Below are 14,486 nucleotides of genomic sequence, written 5' to 3'. Positions count from 1 at the left end.
AGCCCGATCTTAACAGAATGGTCTTCCCAAGAGCAGAGTAACTGTGTGGGAAGCTATGGAAGTAGGGGATTGGAAGACTTAGATCCATAGCCAGCCATCTCCATTCTTATTATTCAGAGCCACAGCCTGAGCTATTAAAAACAAAACATGTTCATTGGCAAGCTCCACAATTAGCCTCATTTCCACGCTCAAACACTGTTCAGCACGAGCTGCATTTGCACAGATTGCTTCTTGTCTGTGCTGTGCTCTTTGGAGTGCTGTGCTGGGAGCTAGCGAGGATGTGACCCAGTGGTAATCTGAATTGCTTCACCAAACACATTTTTATCCCATCATATCGGCTACATGAAAGGGGGCCACAGTGTTCCAGTGTTCACAACTTTACAGTCCCGCTGTTCAGCAATAAAACGAGGCAAGAAATATTAGCCGTCCCTGGCTGATGCCTTAATTCTTTCGAAACAATGTCAGAGAATCTGTACCCTACAGGTTTTAGTGCCTGCTAAAGCCTGACCCTGGAGCTGGTTTGAATGGAGCCAGAATGAGTTAAGGAGGGCGAGGAGGCTTTAATGGACAAGGATCCGAATAGCCCAGCTTGTGCGGCCTCCTGCGGACTCACCCTCCTTTTCACAGGCCTCGATTGTGTTTGGCCCCAGCAGAGACAAAGCTACCCCTGAGCAGAGGCTACCCCCAGCTGACACAGGTCAGAGGCATTCTGGGGAAGAAGAGAAAAGGGGGGCAAGGGGAAGTGAGGGGCACATGGAGAAGGAGTGAAGTGAGATGGGGGAGGACATTTAGAAGGAAGGATGGTCTGGGCTGTTTATGTAGAGATATTCAGCTACAGACCTGGGACTTGATAGACTCTCACCTCCAGGAAAACCATTTTGGGAAAACCAGTTCACAGCACAAATGGAAGTACATATGAAAAGTTGAACACAGTGTGCGATAATTTTAAAATGTATAATGTATATTTATATACCTGATAAACGCTGCCCTAGGCACTTCCACTGTGGGTAGGATGAGCTCCAATGTGACAGTCTGAGATTTTTTTTTCCTTAAATAGGTGGGTTATTTTACACAGCGACAGGAGCTTTTTCCAGGAAATTTTCAATAATTACATTGTGATCCCTTCAAGAAAAGTAATTATTTTGGCTCCCAGAGCCCAAAGTCACCAGATAAGAGGAACATTGGGCTTACATGTGTGCACATTATTGCCGTGCACACATGTGCACGTCAGCCGTGAGCTGACTTTCTAGAAGAACATGGGTCTCTAGGGGGTCCTGTCTTTCCCTCAAAAGCAGTGGTTCTCAACCTGTGGCTCACAACCCCTTTGATTGAATGACCTTTTCACAGCGGTCACCTGAGACCATTGGAAAACACAAGTATTTACGTTAAAATTCAAAACAGTGGAAAAATTACGGTTGTAGAGTAGAAAAAATGATTTTAGGGTGGGGGGGGTCACCACAGCATGAGGAACTAAGGGGCCGCAGCATTGGGAAGGCTGAGAACCACTTTAGAGGCCTATGATTCCTTTCTCAGTCTGCAGAATTCTGTGGGTCCCACTTGCCCCTAAATAAACTATGTTTTCAAATGCATAAAATGAAATACCCAGGTTAATAAAGGAAACCAACAGCTCTATAATTATAAAAAAATTTAAAGAAACCCAGCAACTTAATAACATATTGCATATTGATCATAATGAATATTCCATTTCATTAATTGTTTAATTAGCAGGGGACCAAGAATTATTGTAATTTCAATGTAGTTTAGGAAAAAACATTTACTTTGGGAAATCTGGAACACCTTTCCTGACAAATGAAAATTACTGAGTAGTGTGGACCTGTGAAAAAGCTATACTTTTAGCCGCTGGATTGGTTGCTTGTTTGCATAACATCAGAAATGGCTAAGTTTCAGTTAAAGTTAGTGAAAATGTCGACCAGGCTTTTTGCTTTAGGGCCTCGAATTCTATCTATGGGGACGTAACTTAGCTGGAGTGATGTACCTTTGGAGCCCTTCTGCTCCAGGGCTAAGCTGCCTAGCAGGGGTCAGGGTCGCCCTACACCAGCACTTTACTGGGAATTCTTTTTGAGAAAACCGTGGGCTTTTTCTCCTCCCTCTCTGAAGCTTTGAAACATTTTATAAAATAAATTGAAAGCATGTCTTTTTCTTTTTTAGCAATCCTGTCCGAAGATTTATAAGGACCTTTGATGTATTTCTTCAACAACTGGAATCACTGTTGCCAAATAAAGGGTCAGTTAATCGGATAATTCTAATTCTGTATTTTGATCAAGATCTTGCTTTCCACTGACTTAGTTAGGTCCGTTGAGCTTTGGAGCCACACGCACCCCTTTTGTTGTTAAATCCCAGAGCTCCTGTTCCCAAGACTGCACCTTTGCATTTTGAGCACACACTGACTCAGAGACAACTAGGCACGCATCCCCTCCGGGGTCCTCATGGGGGAGCTGTCATCTTCCAACCACATAACCATAGCATGCCATTGCAGTGGCAACCCCGCAGGCGGGCCCCCCTCTAAAGGCCGCCCAGCCCCCGCGACGCCCCGGCTCAGCTGCAGGCAGCGACACTCCGGAGCCGGCTGCCGGGTTGGGTCTCCTGCTCTCGGCGGGGGAGCAGGAGCGCGCCCGCCCACGCCCACGCCCACGGCCCCCACACTCGTGAGCGCACACCCCGGCGCGCGCACGCCCGCACACCAGGGCGCACGCACAGCACACCGGGGCCACAGACGGGCTCTGAGCGGCTGCGAGTGGGGACGCAGCCGGATTCCCCTCCAAAGGCGCTGGGACCAACCCGCCCCGCCCCGCCCCTCTAACTCCCCAGTCCGGGCGCAGCTCCGTGGGCTGCAAAGTTTGCAGCGTGAGGCAATCAAGGGAGCGCGCCGGCGCGGGCTCGGCTGGGCTCCACGCGGCTCCGGACAGCTGTGACCGCTGGCCCGGTGGCGTGGATGCACCGTGCACAGCGCTGCTGCCGAGAGCCAGTCCTGCTACATCGAATCGGGTTACACGAACTGTACGAGTCCCACACGGACCCTCCAGTCGCGGACGAGGTGCGCAACCAACACTGAGCCCTCCCTGTCTGTCCTCCTGGGCTCAGACCCTTCACCACCTTCACTTAGCCATGGCTCCTGGTCCTGCTCGTATCAGCTTGGGGTCCCAACTGCTGCCTATGGTGCCCCTGCTCCTACTGCTGCGCGGCGTAGGCTGCGGCCACAGGGGCCCCTCATGGCCCTCACTGCCCTCGGCCACCGAAGGTCTGCAGAAGGACAAGGACCCCCAGCAGTCCCCTGGGGATGCAGCAGCCACGCTGGGCCCAGGTGCCCAGGACATGGTCTCTGTCCACATGCTCAGGCTCTATGAGAAGTACAACCGACGGGGCGCTCGGCCAGGAGGAGGTAACACCGTCCGAAGCTTCCGTGCCAGGCTGGGTAAGTAGAGGATACACTGGGACCCAGTCCTCCTAATTCATAGAGTTCTCTTATCTTTCTCTCTGCTCCTTTACAGCTCTGCTTCTCCCCTCCTTTCTTGTATTGACTTTTAATCCATCCTTTCACTGGCAATCCACTCAGTTCTCTGTACCAGGCCAGAGCTTGCAGTGGGGACCAAAGAGGCACTGGGTGGCAGACCTCCTGCCCCTGGGAACTTCCACAACTGCTGGAATAAGGTCAGGCATAAGGCTTTAGACACAGAGTGGTAATGGACATGGCTGGAGGACGATCTGTGGCGTTAAGTTGTGTTGGCACTTGCTGTATGAAAGGGGAGCATGGCCAGTGGGTCACTGGTGGAAGTACTAAGCACTGATCCCAGGCAGGAAGCATGATTTAGGTGGCAAGGAAACATAGTGCTCTGAGAAAGGCTGTGTCCCCAGGACTTCAGAAGACAGGTTTCCAGAAAGGTCCAGAACCATCTTCCCCTCTCCATGCTCCACTCTCCACTCTGTGCATCTACGGTTGAGCTTGGCAGATGTTCTCCTTACCCTTTTCTTAGAGGTCACTCTGAGCTCCTGCCCACTAACTTCAGGTTGAGTGGCCCTTTGCCAGCCGGGGGCTAAGTACAGAGAAAGTGCAGCTTGGGAAGCAGGTGGTGAGAAGACCCTGGTTGTCATGGTGACTGCTCATGGTTTCAGAATGCTGTTCCAGAAAATGTGGGCAGGGGTCTCCTGAAGTCCTGTCTGAGAGGAAGCCATTCCCCCCAAAGAGAAATCCTTGATTTGGCAGTCATCTCTCCCAAGACAGATAGGAACAAAACTCAGCCAACTTTGAGGCAGACCAGTGTAGGCTCAGCACTTACTACCTGCTGCTCACAGGATTCATGACCCTGGGTAACATTGTGGCTTCAGATTCAGACATAACATGGGTAAGGGAGAGGCTCTCCCAAAGAGGCACATCCTTCATCACACTAACCAGGCCAGTGTTCCTAGGTTCTAGGCCAACCCTGGCCTCCATGGTACCTTTTATTCAATACCTGGAGTTCATTTCTGGAGAAGCATTCTTAAATTAAGCCACATAAGAAGCATTGGGCATGGTTGAGTAAAATCACTAAAATTATGTGGGCTTGTTTGTACTCTGTAAAATGGGCAGCACATAGCAGTATCTCCCCTTCGGGTTTGAAGAAAGACAAAATGAAGTTGTAAGTTCAGAGCCCTGGCACGGTTAGGTGGTGTTAAATGCTGTAACTCCAGAAACAAAAAGCACTGTGATAAGTGCTTTGTGTTCATACAGGCTTGAACTTGACCTTTGCTGCTCTTTAACTCGAAGCCTTGAAGTAAGAGAAAGGTCATCAAGGTCACCACTGCAACAAGAAGCAAGCATGTCCACTGGGCACAAGCACATACTACAATCCATTCATTACGGGGTGCAGTTCTGTCTGTTTTCACCAAACAGATAATACTTCCCAGTACAAATAACAGTGGACATTTTAACTCCTACAAATGGCCTGGGGACTACACCTTAATCCAGCACCCCCATTCTACAGATAAGGCTAAAAGGACAGGGGAGGAAGTTATTGCTCGTGCCAGGCAATAAGTTGCTGCTCTCACCGCCACATACCAACACCATCTCTCCATCAGAACTAAGACCGGAGTCTTGGAGCAGAGCATCAGGGTGGGACAGACACATTTAAGAATACCTTTTATTTGGATTCCTGATATGAACTAAAGAGTAAGCTTCACCGGTTACTGGCTGTGTGCTATGGAACATATCACCTCCCTGTTCTGAGCAAGTTTTCTTGTGTGTACATAGGGGGGTGAGCATTGACTAGAAGGTAGATTTGTGCCTAACATTGAGTCAGGTTTCTTGTGCCTTGCCTTGACTCATCTAACTTGTCCCACACTTAGCATCAGATGCTCCTGCCTCTTGATTTGAAGGCCCATCTGTGGGGAGTTGTGAGCACAGACCCTTGCCACAGTCCTGGTCTGGAGCACACCAATTCTGGCCGTCTCCAAGGAGGCAGGTTTCTGCTGCCTCCCCAGGTCAGCACATCCTGCTAGACAGCAAATGCACCCACTCCCAAAACCTGTTACAGTCACTTCATCCTCATCTACAGCGAGGCCTGGGTTCTGAACATGAGCTACGATCCTGATCCCAGTTCTGTGATCCAGCCATGAGACTGCCCTTCTTGGGACTAAGAGTTTCTTTCTGCTTCTAAATTGTGACTCCCCTCCTGATTAATAATGTTTTTAAAGGAGCTCAGATATGGCAAGTACTTTGAACAGTTCTTGGTATGTGCTCATTTGCAATTTATTAGCTCTTAACTGTGATCACCCCAGCCTTCCTTGTCCCCTTACACTCCCCCATGAAGTGTACTTTGTTCCCTATTTGTCTGCATCTGTGGAGGAAAGTCTTTGAGGCTGGCCCTAAATTCAGATTAGACCACCATTTACCTCCACACTCCCAACAAATGATCTGTGTTTAATCCCAAACTTGACCCCTGCCACCGTGATACCAAGATAGTTTTTCATCATCTCCCAAACATACCCAGCTGTCAAAACTGCCAAGTCAAGCTCATCTCATTCTCCAGTGGATTACCTCAATCCTGTTACTGTACCAGGAGTTGAGTAACTCAAGGAGAAAAAAAGGATTTATCTAGCTCTCTTTCAGTGTCTAGAAGGTAATGGCTCTGGTGGTAAACCCTGGGTTATGTCATGGAGTAACAGATGCATTGTGGCCAGAAAATTTGTGAGAAGGACTGAGCACGAGGCAAGACAGGGAAGCAGAAAGCAGGGGGAACAGGTAGCCTTCAGCCAGGTGTAAGAGGCCCTCAATTGGAAACCAAGTGAAATCTAATGAGAGAAGTATCTCCAGTGACTAACATTTACCCATTAGATGCCACCCCTTAGTGGTCCCAGTACTTCTAAATATCGCCACATTGGAGACCAAATGCCCTGCCCTGCATTTGGAGACAAACCAAATGCAAAACACAGCATCAGACAGTTCCTAAGCACTTCATTTGGAGGACACAAAGATGCATAGAATGTTGGTCTCACCTAACATAGCTCATGAACTGGTAAGGCATGTAGGATAGGGCAGTGGGATGGGCCTGAGTAACAACAGGCTGAGGGTGCTCTGCAGGATCCCCGAGGGTGGCACTGACAGGGAGGGGCCAGTGAGGTCTTCATAGCCAGAAAGGACCCTAGCAAGGCAGGCTGGATGCAGAACTGAAACAGTCCATTGTATGTTGGAGCAGAGCTGTTGGACATTGGGTTAGGAGGAAACGGAGAAGGCAGATAAGCAGAATGCAGCCAATCCCAGAGAGCCTTAGTTTTGCCTGTTGACAATGGAACAATATCCCATATGTACACCTTGGGGGCACATAGAGAGAAAGGGGAGGGGCAGCAAAAAAGAGGAGGGGAGACAGGCTGTTTTTTTTTTTTTAAACACAGTAACAAATGTAAATTATCCTTAATCATACATCCAGATAGAACCAGAGTTAAAATAATATTTTGTAGAATCATTTCATTCCTGCACAAAAGTACACATACATCTACAGACAACAAGCTAATAGAGCTGTATTTTCTGTATGCAGTATTCCATCTGCAACTATCCTTGAGGTCTCTCGTTCCCTTCAGCCATTGCAGTTCTTCCCGTGGAAATGACCTCTTCCTATGGGTTTTGTTGAGGCTCTTTACAAAGTGAGGGTATTGACTTTTCATTTCTCATATTGATGCTTTTGGTGCTTGTGTGTGACAGTTCTAGTACTGGTACTTCTGCCTCCATTGCTCTCCTGATAACTCAGTAGTTTTCCAGATCTCTGCTCATATGGTGTCCCTTTTGGCATCTGTGAAAGAAGGCCCACTCAGCGCTGTCCACCCTGACTTTATCTTCAGGGCACCCATAGCATCCTGACATGTATTTGTTTATTACTATAAATCCCTCCAGAACACATACTCCTAAAGTGCAAGGCTTTGCCAGCTATCCTCCATGCCGTATCTCTAGATCCTAGCACAGGCCTGGTGACAGCTGCTGCTCAGAAACAGATGTGAATGATGGCTTCCTGGTGCACACTCTGCGCTGTAAGAAGATATGAAGGGGCAGGGGCAGAGTGGGTTCCATTGCTTCAGTTAACAAAGGGGGGGCGTTCTTGGCATGCCAGAGAGAGCAGGTAACTAGCATAATGCCCTACAGCAGCCCAGAGGTAGATGGGAACTGGGGGTGGGGAGGATAGATGTAGTTGGGGAAGTTGGCAGGAAGCTGGGGGTGGGTAGCTTAGTAAAGAATGGAGTATTTAGGTGGCAAGGATCTGAACGGGAGTGGTATGCAATTTGAATGCTCCCATAATATGGTACCTTGTTTAGACTGTAATGTGACCAGACCCTAAGAATAATTGGGATCATTACCATTCTGTGTTCCCAAGAGGCTTTCAAGCACCTTCAACTGCCTTTGCCAGAACTCCAAGCAGCCCATCACTTAGCCAGCACAGGCTTTTTGCAAATGTTTATTGGGAAACCAGATGGATAAATAAAGGAGAGGAGGAGGAAGGCTGTCTTCTCATTGGCTGTGAGACAGGAGCCATAATGCTCTAGCACAATATATAGGGCAGCGAGACTTCTTTTCTCCTTAGTGCCCTATGCCCCACTTAGCTGGAAACATCAGAGATGCCTCCACTCTCAGCCACAGCCTGGAGCTCCTGCATTGCATCCATGCAGGCATATGCATACATGGACCCCCACTCTGGGCTTGGGGGTGACCCATCTGGACCTCAGCATCTCCCACCAGGGAGAAACTTTTCGAGAAAGTTGTCCAGTGAGGTGTGAACTCCCTCTATCTAAATGCATGCAAGCCAAGTGTAGTAGAATCCTTCCTTCTCATCTGGCCTCTGGAGGCTCCTCTCCACTCTGGACCAATGAGCAGGATAATTGATGAGGAAATGCCTGAACTAGATTAAAGGTAAACAAAAGCTTCCAAGTCAGATGTTACAGAGACTGAGTGGTGGGTGAGCATGTTTGAGTTTGTATAGGAAACCTTTGCTCTGCCATCCTTTATCCTTTAAATGAAAATGCAGGGAAGTACCTTTGTGACCATCCCTATGCCAAGCGCATGGCGTGTGCCATTTCTTCAGTCCAGCAAGGATCACAGTACCTGAGGGTTCTGGATTTCCTATGTGACTAATGAAAGAATAAGGCTTAGCATATGGTGTTCTCCTCTAGGGCTCTGATCTTTTTTCCTAAGGTGTTTTCCAGCTCAGAGGTGTGTGCTGCATGAAGATAGTGAGCTTCCCTATATGCAGGTCAGCGAGTGGGAGGCAGAAGGCGTCTACATTCATGCTGTGCATGAGCCCCAGGCTGAAGCCAAGAGCAGGGACACCTCCCTGTAGTTTCCAGCTGCAAGGTTCTGCATATTTGCACACCTCCTCTTCTGTGAGTGCTTCTTCAGCTTCCGCAATAGCCATAACCCCCAGATGGGTCAGTTAGGATGTGGGCCTCCAAGTCATGATGCTTAAAGCCACAGAGTTAGGGGAGGCTGGCCAGGTTTAAAGACCCGGCATCAGTTCACACACAGAGCACACAAAAGGGCTGATGTGCCTGTGTGGTGGTGGTGCATGGGACCAGGTAAGGAACAGCATCAGCCTCTACTTAGCCTACTATAGATGTGTCCACTTTCTTTATACTTTGTGAGGTCCATTAAGAGGGCATGACTATTCCCAATAGAGTTATGCTTCCTTCCCAATAGAAACACAATATCCAGTGGGTAGATATTTTGAGAATTTTTTAAAATTTTTATTTTTTACTATTACTTTCTGTTTGTGTGCCAGTGGATATGTACATTATACATGCCTGGTGTTCAAGTAGACCAGAGGAGGACATCAGATCCTCTGGAAGTAAAGTTACAGACAGCTGTGAGCTATCGGGTAGGTATTGGAAATCAAACCTGGGCCCTCTACAAGAGCAACAAGTGCTCTAACCATTGAGCCCCTTTCTGGTCCTAAACCAGTGGTTCTTGAAAAATGATCCCAGCTCATCCTCTGGATGTAGGTGTCATATAGACAGGCAGCCTGTATCTTGGAGAGTGTAATGCCCCTCCCTGTACAATACCCTGGGCTTACAAGCCCTGATCCGTTCCCAGCTATATCAAGCAGATAGACCTTCAGCTGGATGAAGTCCACCCAGCCACTAGGATCTAGAATGTAGATCCTAGTCTGCAGTATGCTGAGGTGGCAGTGACAAAAAAGACCTGTTCTCCTTCTGAATCCTAGACATCTTCATTGCTGAGAGTTTCCATTGTCAAGGCTGAGGCTGTAGGTGACACTGGGGAACACCTGGTAGAACCAGGCGAGAAAGAAAGGGCTTCCAGCTGCCCCTGGAAAGCAAAAACAGAAGCTTTCTCCAAATATACATGACTGCTGAATGTGCCTGGCCTTCCTCAGTTGGAGTGTTGGTCTCCAGACAGCAATGTGAGCCTTGAAGTAGAGTGACAAACTGTAGTGCCCATATTGCTATCTCATTGAAAAATCTGCCTCTGCCTCTCTGCCTCTCTCTGCCTCTCTCTGCCTCTCTCTGCCTCTCTCTGCCTCTCTCTGCCTCTCTCTGCCTCTCTCTGCCTCTCTGCTCTCTGCCTGCCTCTCTCTCTCTCTGCCTCTCTCTGCCTCTCTCTGCCTCTCTCTGCCTCTCTGCCTCTCTGCCTCTCTGCCTCTCTGCCTCTCTCTCTCTGCCTCTCTGCCTCTCTGCCTCTCTGCCTCTCTGCCTCTCTGCCTCTCTGCCTCTCTGCCTCTCTCTCTCTGCCTCTCTGCCTCTCTGCCTCTCTGCCTCTCTGCCTCTCTGCCTCTCTGCCTCTGCCTCTCCAAGTGCTGGGATTAAAGGCATGAACCACTATACCTGACTGTAATTTTTTATACAAATCCTGGGACAGAACAAACAGCAAACAACTGTGGCCTTAATCCTGTATTACCTTAAAAGGTACTAAGACTGCAGCAAAAAATAATGAAGATCTCCTTTTTTCACTTCATCTAGAAGAATGATCACATTTAACACAAGTTGCCTTTTAAAAACTGCATAGTATAGATTGGTGTGCAAATAAATACTGGACCAGCTGCCTTGAGGCAGGTCTTGGATCTAACCCAAACCATCACTAACACTTAATGAAGGTGTCAGTGACTCTCTTTTGTTCTTTGAAAGCCAGCCGGAGGCAAGGAGGAGACAGCAGGAGCTTTAGTGTCTTACAGACTTGATCATCACCCTCTGTTTTCCCTCCCCTCTTTTTCTCTCTCGGTCTCCCTCTCTTCCTCCTTCCCTCCTGGTTTCACCTTCATTCTTCTCAATGGGATGGTGACAATTCCCACCTTTGGATCTCAACTGTGCAAGTTCATTGAGGGTATCAAAGGAAACCCTCGTGCCTTCAATGTGAGGACGCCAGGAGTCGAGGAAAGGTTGTTCCACGTCCCCAGTTCTTGGCAGAAACCCAAGAACAGGATGCACTTCAAGAGAAAATCTAACAGGTTATGGTCTGCCTTTCCCTTACAGAGGTGGTCGACCAGAAGAAGCCTGTGTATTTCTTCAACTTGACTTCCATGCAAGACTCAGAAATGATCCTCACAGCCACCTTCCACTTCTATTCAGAACCCCCACGGTGGCCTCGGACACGTGAGGTTTTCTGCAAGCCACGAGCCAAGAATGCATCTTGCCGCCTCCTGACCCCAGGTCCACCAGCACGTTTGCACTTAATCTTCCGCAGCCTCTCACAGAACACCGCTACTCAGGGGCTGCTCCGCGGGGCCATGGCCCTGGCACCTCCACCACGTGGGCTGTGGCAGGCCAAGGACATCTCATCGATCGTCAAGGCTGCCCGAAGAGATGGAGAACTGCTCCTCTCTGCCCAGCTGGATTCTGGGGAGAAAGACTCCGGGATACCCAGCCCCAGCCCCCACATGCCCTATATCCTTGTCTATGCCAATGACCTGGCCATCTCAGAGCCCAACAGTGTGGCAGTGACGCTGCAGAGATACGACCCCTTTCCAACTGGAGACCTTGAGCCTCGAGCTGCCCCCAACAGCTCAGCGGACCCCCGTGTGCGCCGGGCAGCTCAGGTCTCCGGGCCCCTGCAGGACAATGAACTGCCAGGAGTGGATGAGAGACCAGCGCCTGCCCTGCATGCTGCCCAGCACTACCACAAGCACGAGTTCTGGCCCAGCCCTTTCCGGGCACTGAAACCTCGCACCGGGCGCAAAGACCGCAAGAAGAAGGAACAGGAAACATTCTCCACCTCCTCACAGGTGCTGGACTTTGATGAGAAGACGATGCAGAAAGCCAGGAGGAGGCAGTGGGATGAGCCACGGGTCTGCTCCAGGCGGTACCTGAAAGTGGACTTTGCAGACATTGGATGGAATGAATGGATCATCTCACCGAAATCCTTCGATGCCTACTACTGCGCTGGGGCCTGCGAGTTCCCCATGCCCAAGGTACCACCTCTGTGTTCTGATCTTGTCTCATACTGACTTGGTTCTGCCCTGTTGGCCATCCCTCTGTTTGCCTGACCTGTTTCATCATACACAAAATGGAGATGACACATCTCCTGTCTGCAGAGGCAGGAATAGACAGCCAGAGGTGCCCCCACAGCCTGATAGGGTTTAATTGGTTTGGTGGTGCTTTTGTAAACATTGGCTTTGATTTTTTTTTTCCTGAGACCGTCTCTTTGCACGTTTCTCAGACTGACTTCAGACCTCCTGTTTAGCCTTCCAGCTTCTGGGATTAAAGACATGCACCACTTTGAATTGGGATTTTTTAAATTTTTTTTAATTTTTTGCCATTTTTTTCTTTTTAAATTTTATTTTATATCCCAACCACAGTTCTCCCTCCCACACCATCTCCCCCTTCACCTCCTAACCAGTAAGGGCTCCTATAAGGAGTGAACATAGTCTGGCACAATAGTTTGGGGCAGAGCCAGGTCCCTCTCCCATGAATTAAGGCCGAGCATGGCATCCCACAGCTAGCTCATGTACTAGGTTTGTGTTGTGGTCCTACTGAATTGGGATTTTTAAAGCAAGGCATCGCTTCCTAAAGGCATAGAGAGGACATTCCCACAGAGCAGATGTCTTTGGAGGCTGAGTCAGTGCTGCCTCCTTGTGGACAAGGCAGGTATTCCACATTCCCTCCTGACTAAGGCTCTCCTGTTCTGGTCTGAATAGGGACAGGACTCTGGGTGATCAGACTGCTTTTGGTGTCAGTGCTCTCCCAGTGGGTTCCCCCTGGTTTGGTGCATCCAACAGCCTAACCAGCCTTCACAGTGCACAGTGGTCTGAAAGATACATAGTCCTGGACTATTTTATCTTCCTGCCCTGAGTTTTCACCTTCCCCCAGGCTGACTTAACTCCATCCATCCTCTTGCCACCTGTGCTGCAATAGGCTGCCCATGTCACCCCTCAGCACCCACAGCAGTTTTCCTTACTTAGTTAACTCTGCAGACTCCTCTGTGGTATGTCTTCCAAGAAAGAAAGTCGGGACATAAATCCAATCGAGAACCTCAATAACCGTGGGAAATCCAAGGCCCAGATGTGGGCTATATAATCTGTCTGGAATTAAGGGGCTTCTCCTCAAATCCATGCTAGTACAAGAGAGAGGAAGGGATGCAGCCGTTAGAGAGAGGTGATCCACTTTGCGTGGGCAGATGTGGTCTTACAACTGCTAACTTCATCAGACTGGCTTGTTGTCCCCCCACTTTCAGAACGCCAGCTGAGCCCCACACCCATAGGTGCTCATGCCCTTCTCTTGCTGCCTCTCCCCACTTCCACTGCAACAACATGTGGCTTCTTGTCAGCTACACCTCTGATCGGCCAGCCAAGAGCTGAAACCCATGACCTGGCTGTCTGTGTTCATCTTTTCAGAAGTGGCCAGTTTCCAAGCCAAGCCACTTTCTAACTGAGGCATCTTGATCATGTTTCTTAGCCATTTTAAGCCTTGGTATCTGTGTCAGTAAAATGAAGGCCATATTGTCCATATAAATTAATAACATGCCAAGATGAGACAATGGCCTAATGCTGCACCTGTCACCCCAAGTCAAGTGCATATTGAAATGCCTGTCTGCAGCCTGAGCCACACTAAACATATCATTTCAGTTTTAGCCAGGGTTGCTCCGGAGGCATGTCTGCTGGCTGAGGCATGGCTCTTGGCTTGCAAAAGCTTCCTTCCAGCTCAGCTCCAGGTGCTCCTAGGAAGGTGACATGCAGGCGCCCCCAAGTGGCTGGTTTCTAGTAACAGACTAGAGGTAAGTGGGCACCTAGGGGCACCAGGACTGAGCCAGTAGCTGATTTCAGAGGAAACATGTGTCCAGCTCTGGACAGAAGCCTCTTCTTCCAGGCCAGCCCTTGCATGGCCTTATTCGAGAAGCAGCATTAAGTCCTGTGCTCTCAGCTGTCTTTTCTCATCTTGCAGATTGTCCGCCCATCCAATCATGCCACCATCCAGAGCATCGTCAGAGCTGTGGGCATTGTCCCTGGCATCCCAGAGCCCTGTTGTGTTCCAGACAAGATGAACTCCCTTGGAGTCCTTTTCCTGGATGAGAATCGGAATGCGGTTCTGAAGGTGTACCCCAACATGTCTGTAGAGACCTGTGCCTGTCGGTGAGATGGTTACAAGGTGGAAGACAGTCCTGCTTCACCCCTGCCCTGCGGAGTGGCATTCCTGGAGCCAGGACTTGACTTGGGGCAGTTCCAGGTGCTAGGCAGAGCTTGTAGGTAACCCTGCTGGGACCTAGAAAGATCTGTACACAGTGCCATCATCGTTCCTCAGCTTTTCCTTGCTAGTGGTAGCTCTGTAAAGACTTTCTGAGTTCCTGGAAAGTATCTGGAATTAACTGTGGTCTGAAGTTTGCCCATCAGTCCTACCCACATTTTTCAAAGCCTGGAAACAGCATGTATCCACAATGTTGATTCCATGCATTCATCATCTCAAAACCTGGAAAGACTATGCAAATATTGGGGTACTCACACCTATAGCAATTTAAGTGCTCATTTACAACCCTCAGGCTACATACTAGAAACAGGGCCTCACAATTT

The 14,486-nt window shown here is 49.2% G+C and overlaps 1 protein-coding gene across 1 annotated transcript; it reads left to right on the top strand.

Moving 5' to 3' along the window:
• Positions 1-3,126: 3,126 nt before the first annotated feature.
• Gdf10 (growth differentiation factor 10) lies at positions 3,127-14,055 on the top strand. Its single transcript, XM_027389465.2, has 3 exons — positions 3,127-3,433; positions 10,960-11,894; positions 13,864-14,055. Exons 1-3 carry the CDS (start codon positions 3,127-3,129, stop codon positions 14,053-14,055), a joined length of 1,434 nt encoding a protein of 477 aa, XP_027245266.1.
• The last annotated feature ends 431 nt before the right edge of the window (positions 14,056-14,486 follow it).

The sequence above is a fragment of the Cricetulus griseus genome (genome assembly GCF_003668045.3).
Source record: "Cricetulus griseus strain 17A/GY chromosome 1 unlocalized genomic scaffold, alternate assembly CriGri-PICRH-1.0 chr1_1, whole genome shotgun sequence".
Taxonomy (NCBI): Eukaryota; Metazoa; Chordata; class Mammalia; order Rodentia; family Cricetidae; genus Cricetulus; species Cricetulus griseus.
This window is presented reverse-complemented; position numbering and strand designations above follow the sequence as displayed.

What these genes read in the sequence shown, in the direction of transcription:
- Gdf10 (XM_027389465.2), top strand. Translation starts at nt 3,127, where the DNA reads ATGGCTCCTGGTCCTGCTCGTATCAGCTTGGGGTCCCAACTGCTGCCT. An exon ending in AAGCTTCCGTGCCAGGCTGG is followed by an intron (nt 3,434 to 10,959) that starts GTAAGTAGAGGA and finishes TTTCCCTTACAG; the next exon opens with AGGTGGTCGACCAGAAGAAG. An exon ending in GCGAGTTCCCCATGCCCAAG is followed by an intron (nt 11,895 to 13,863) that starts GTACCACCTCTG and finishes CTCATCTTGCAG; the next exon opens with ATTGTCCGCCCATCCAATCA.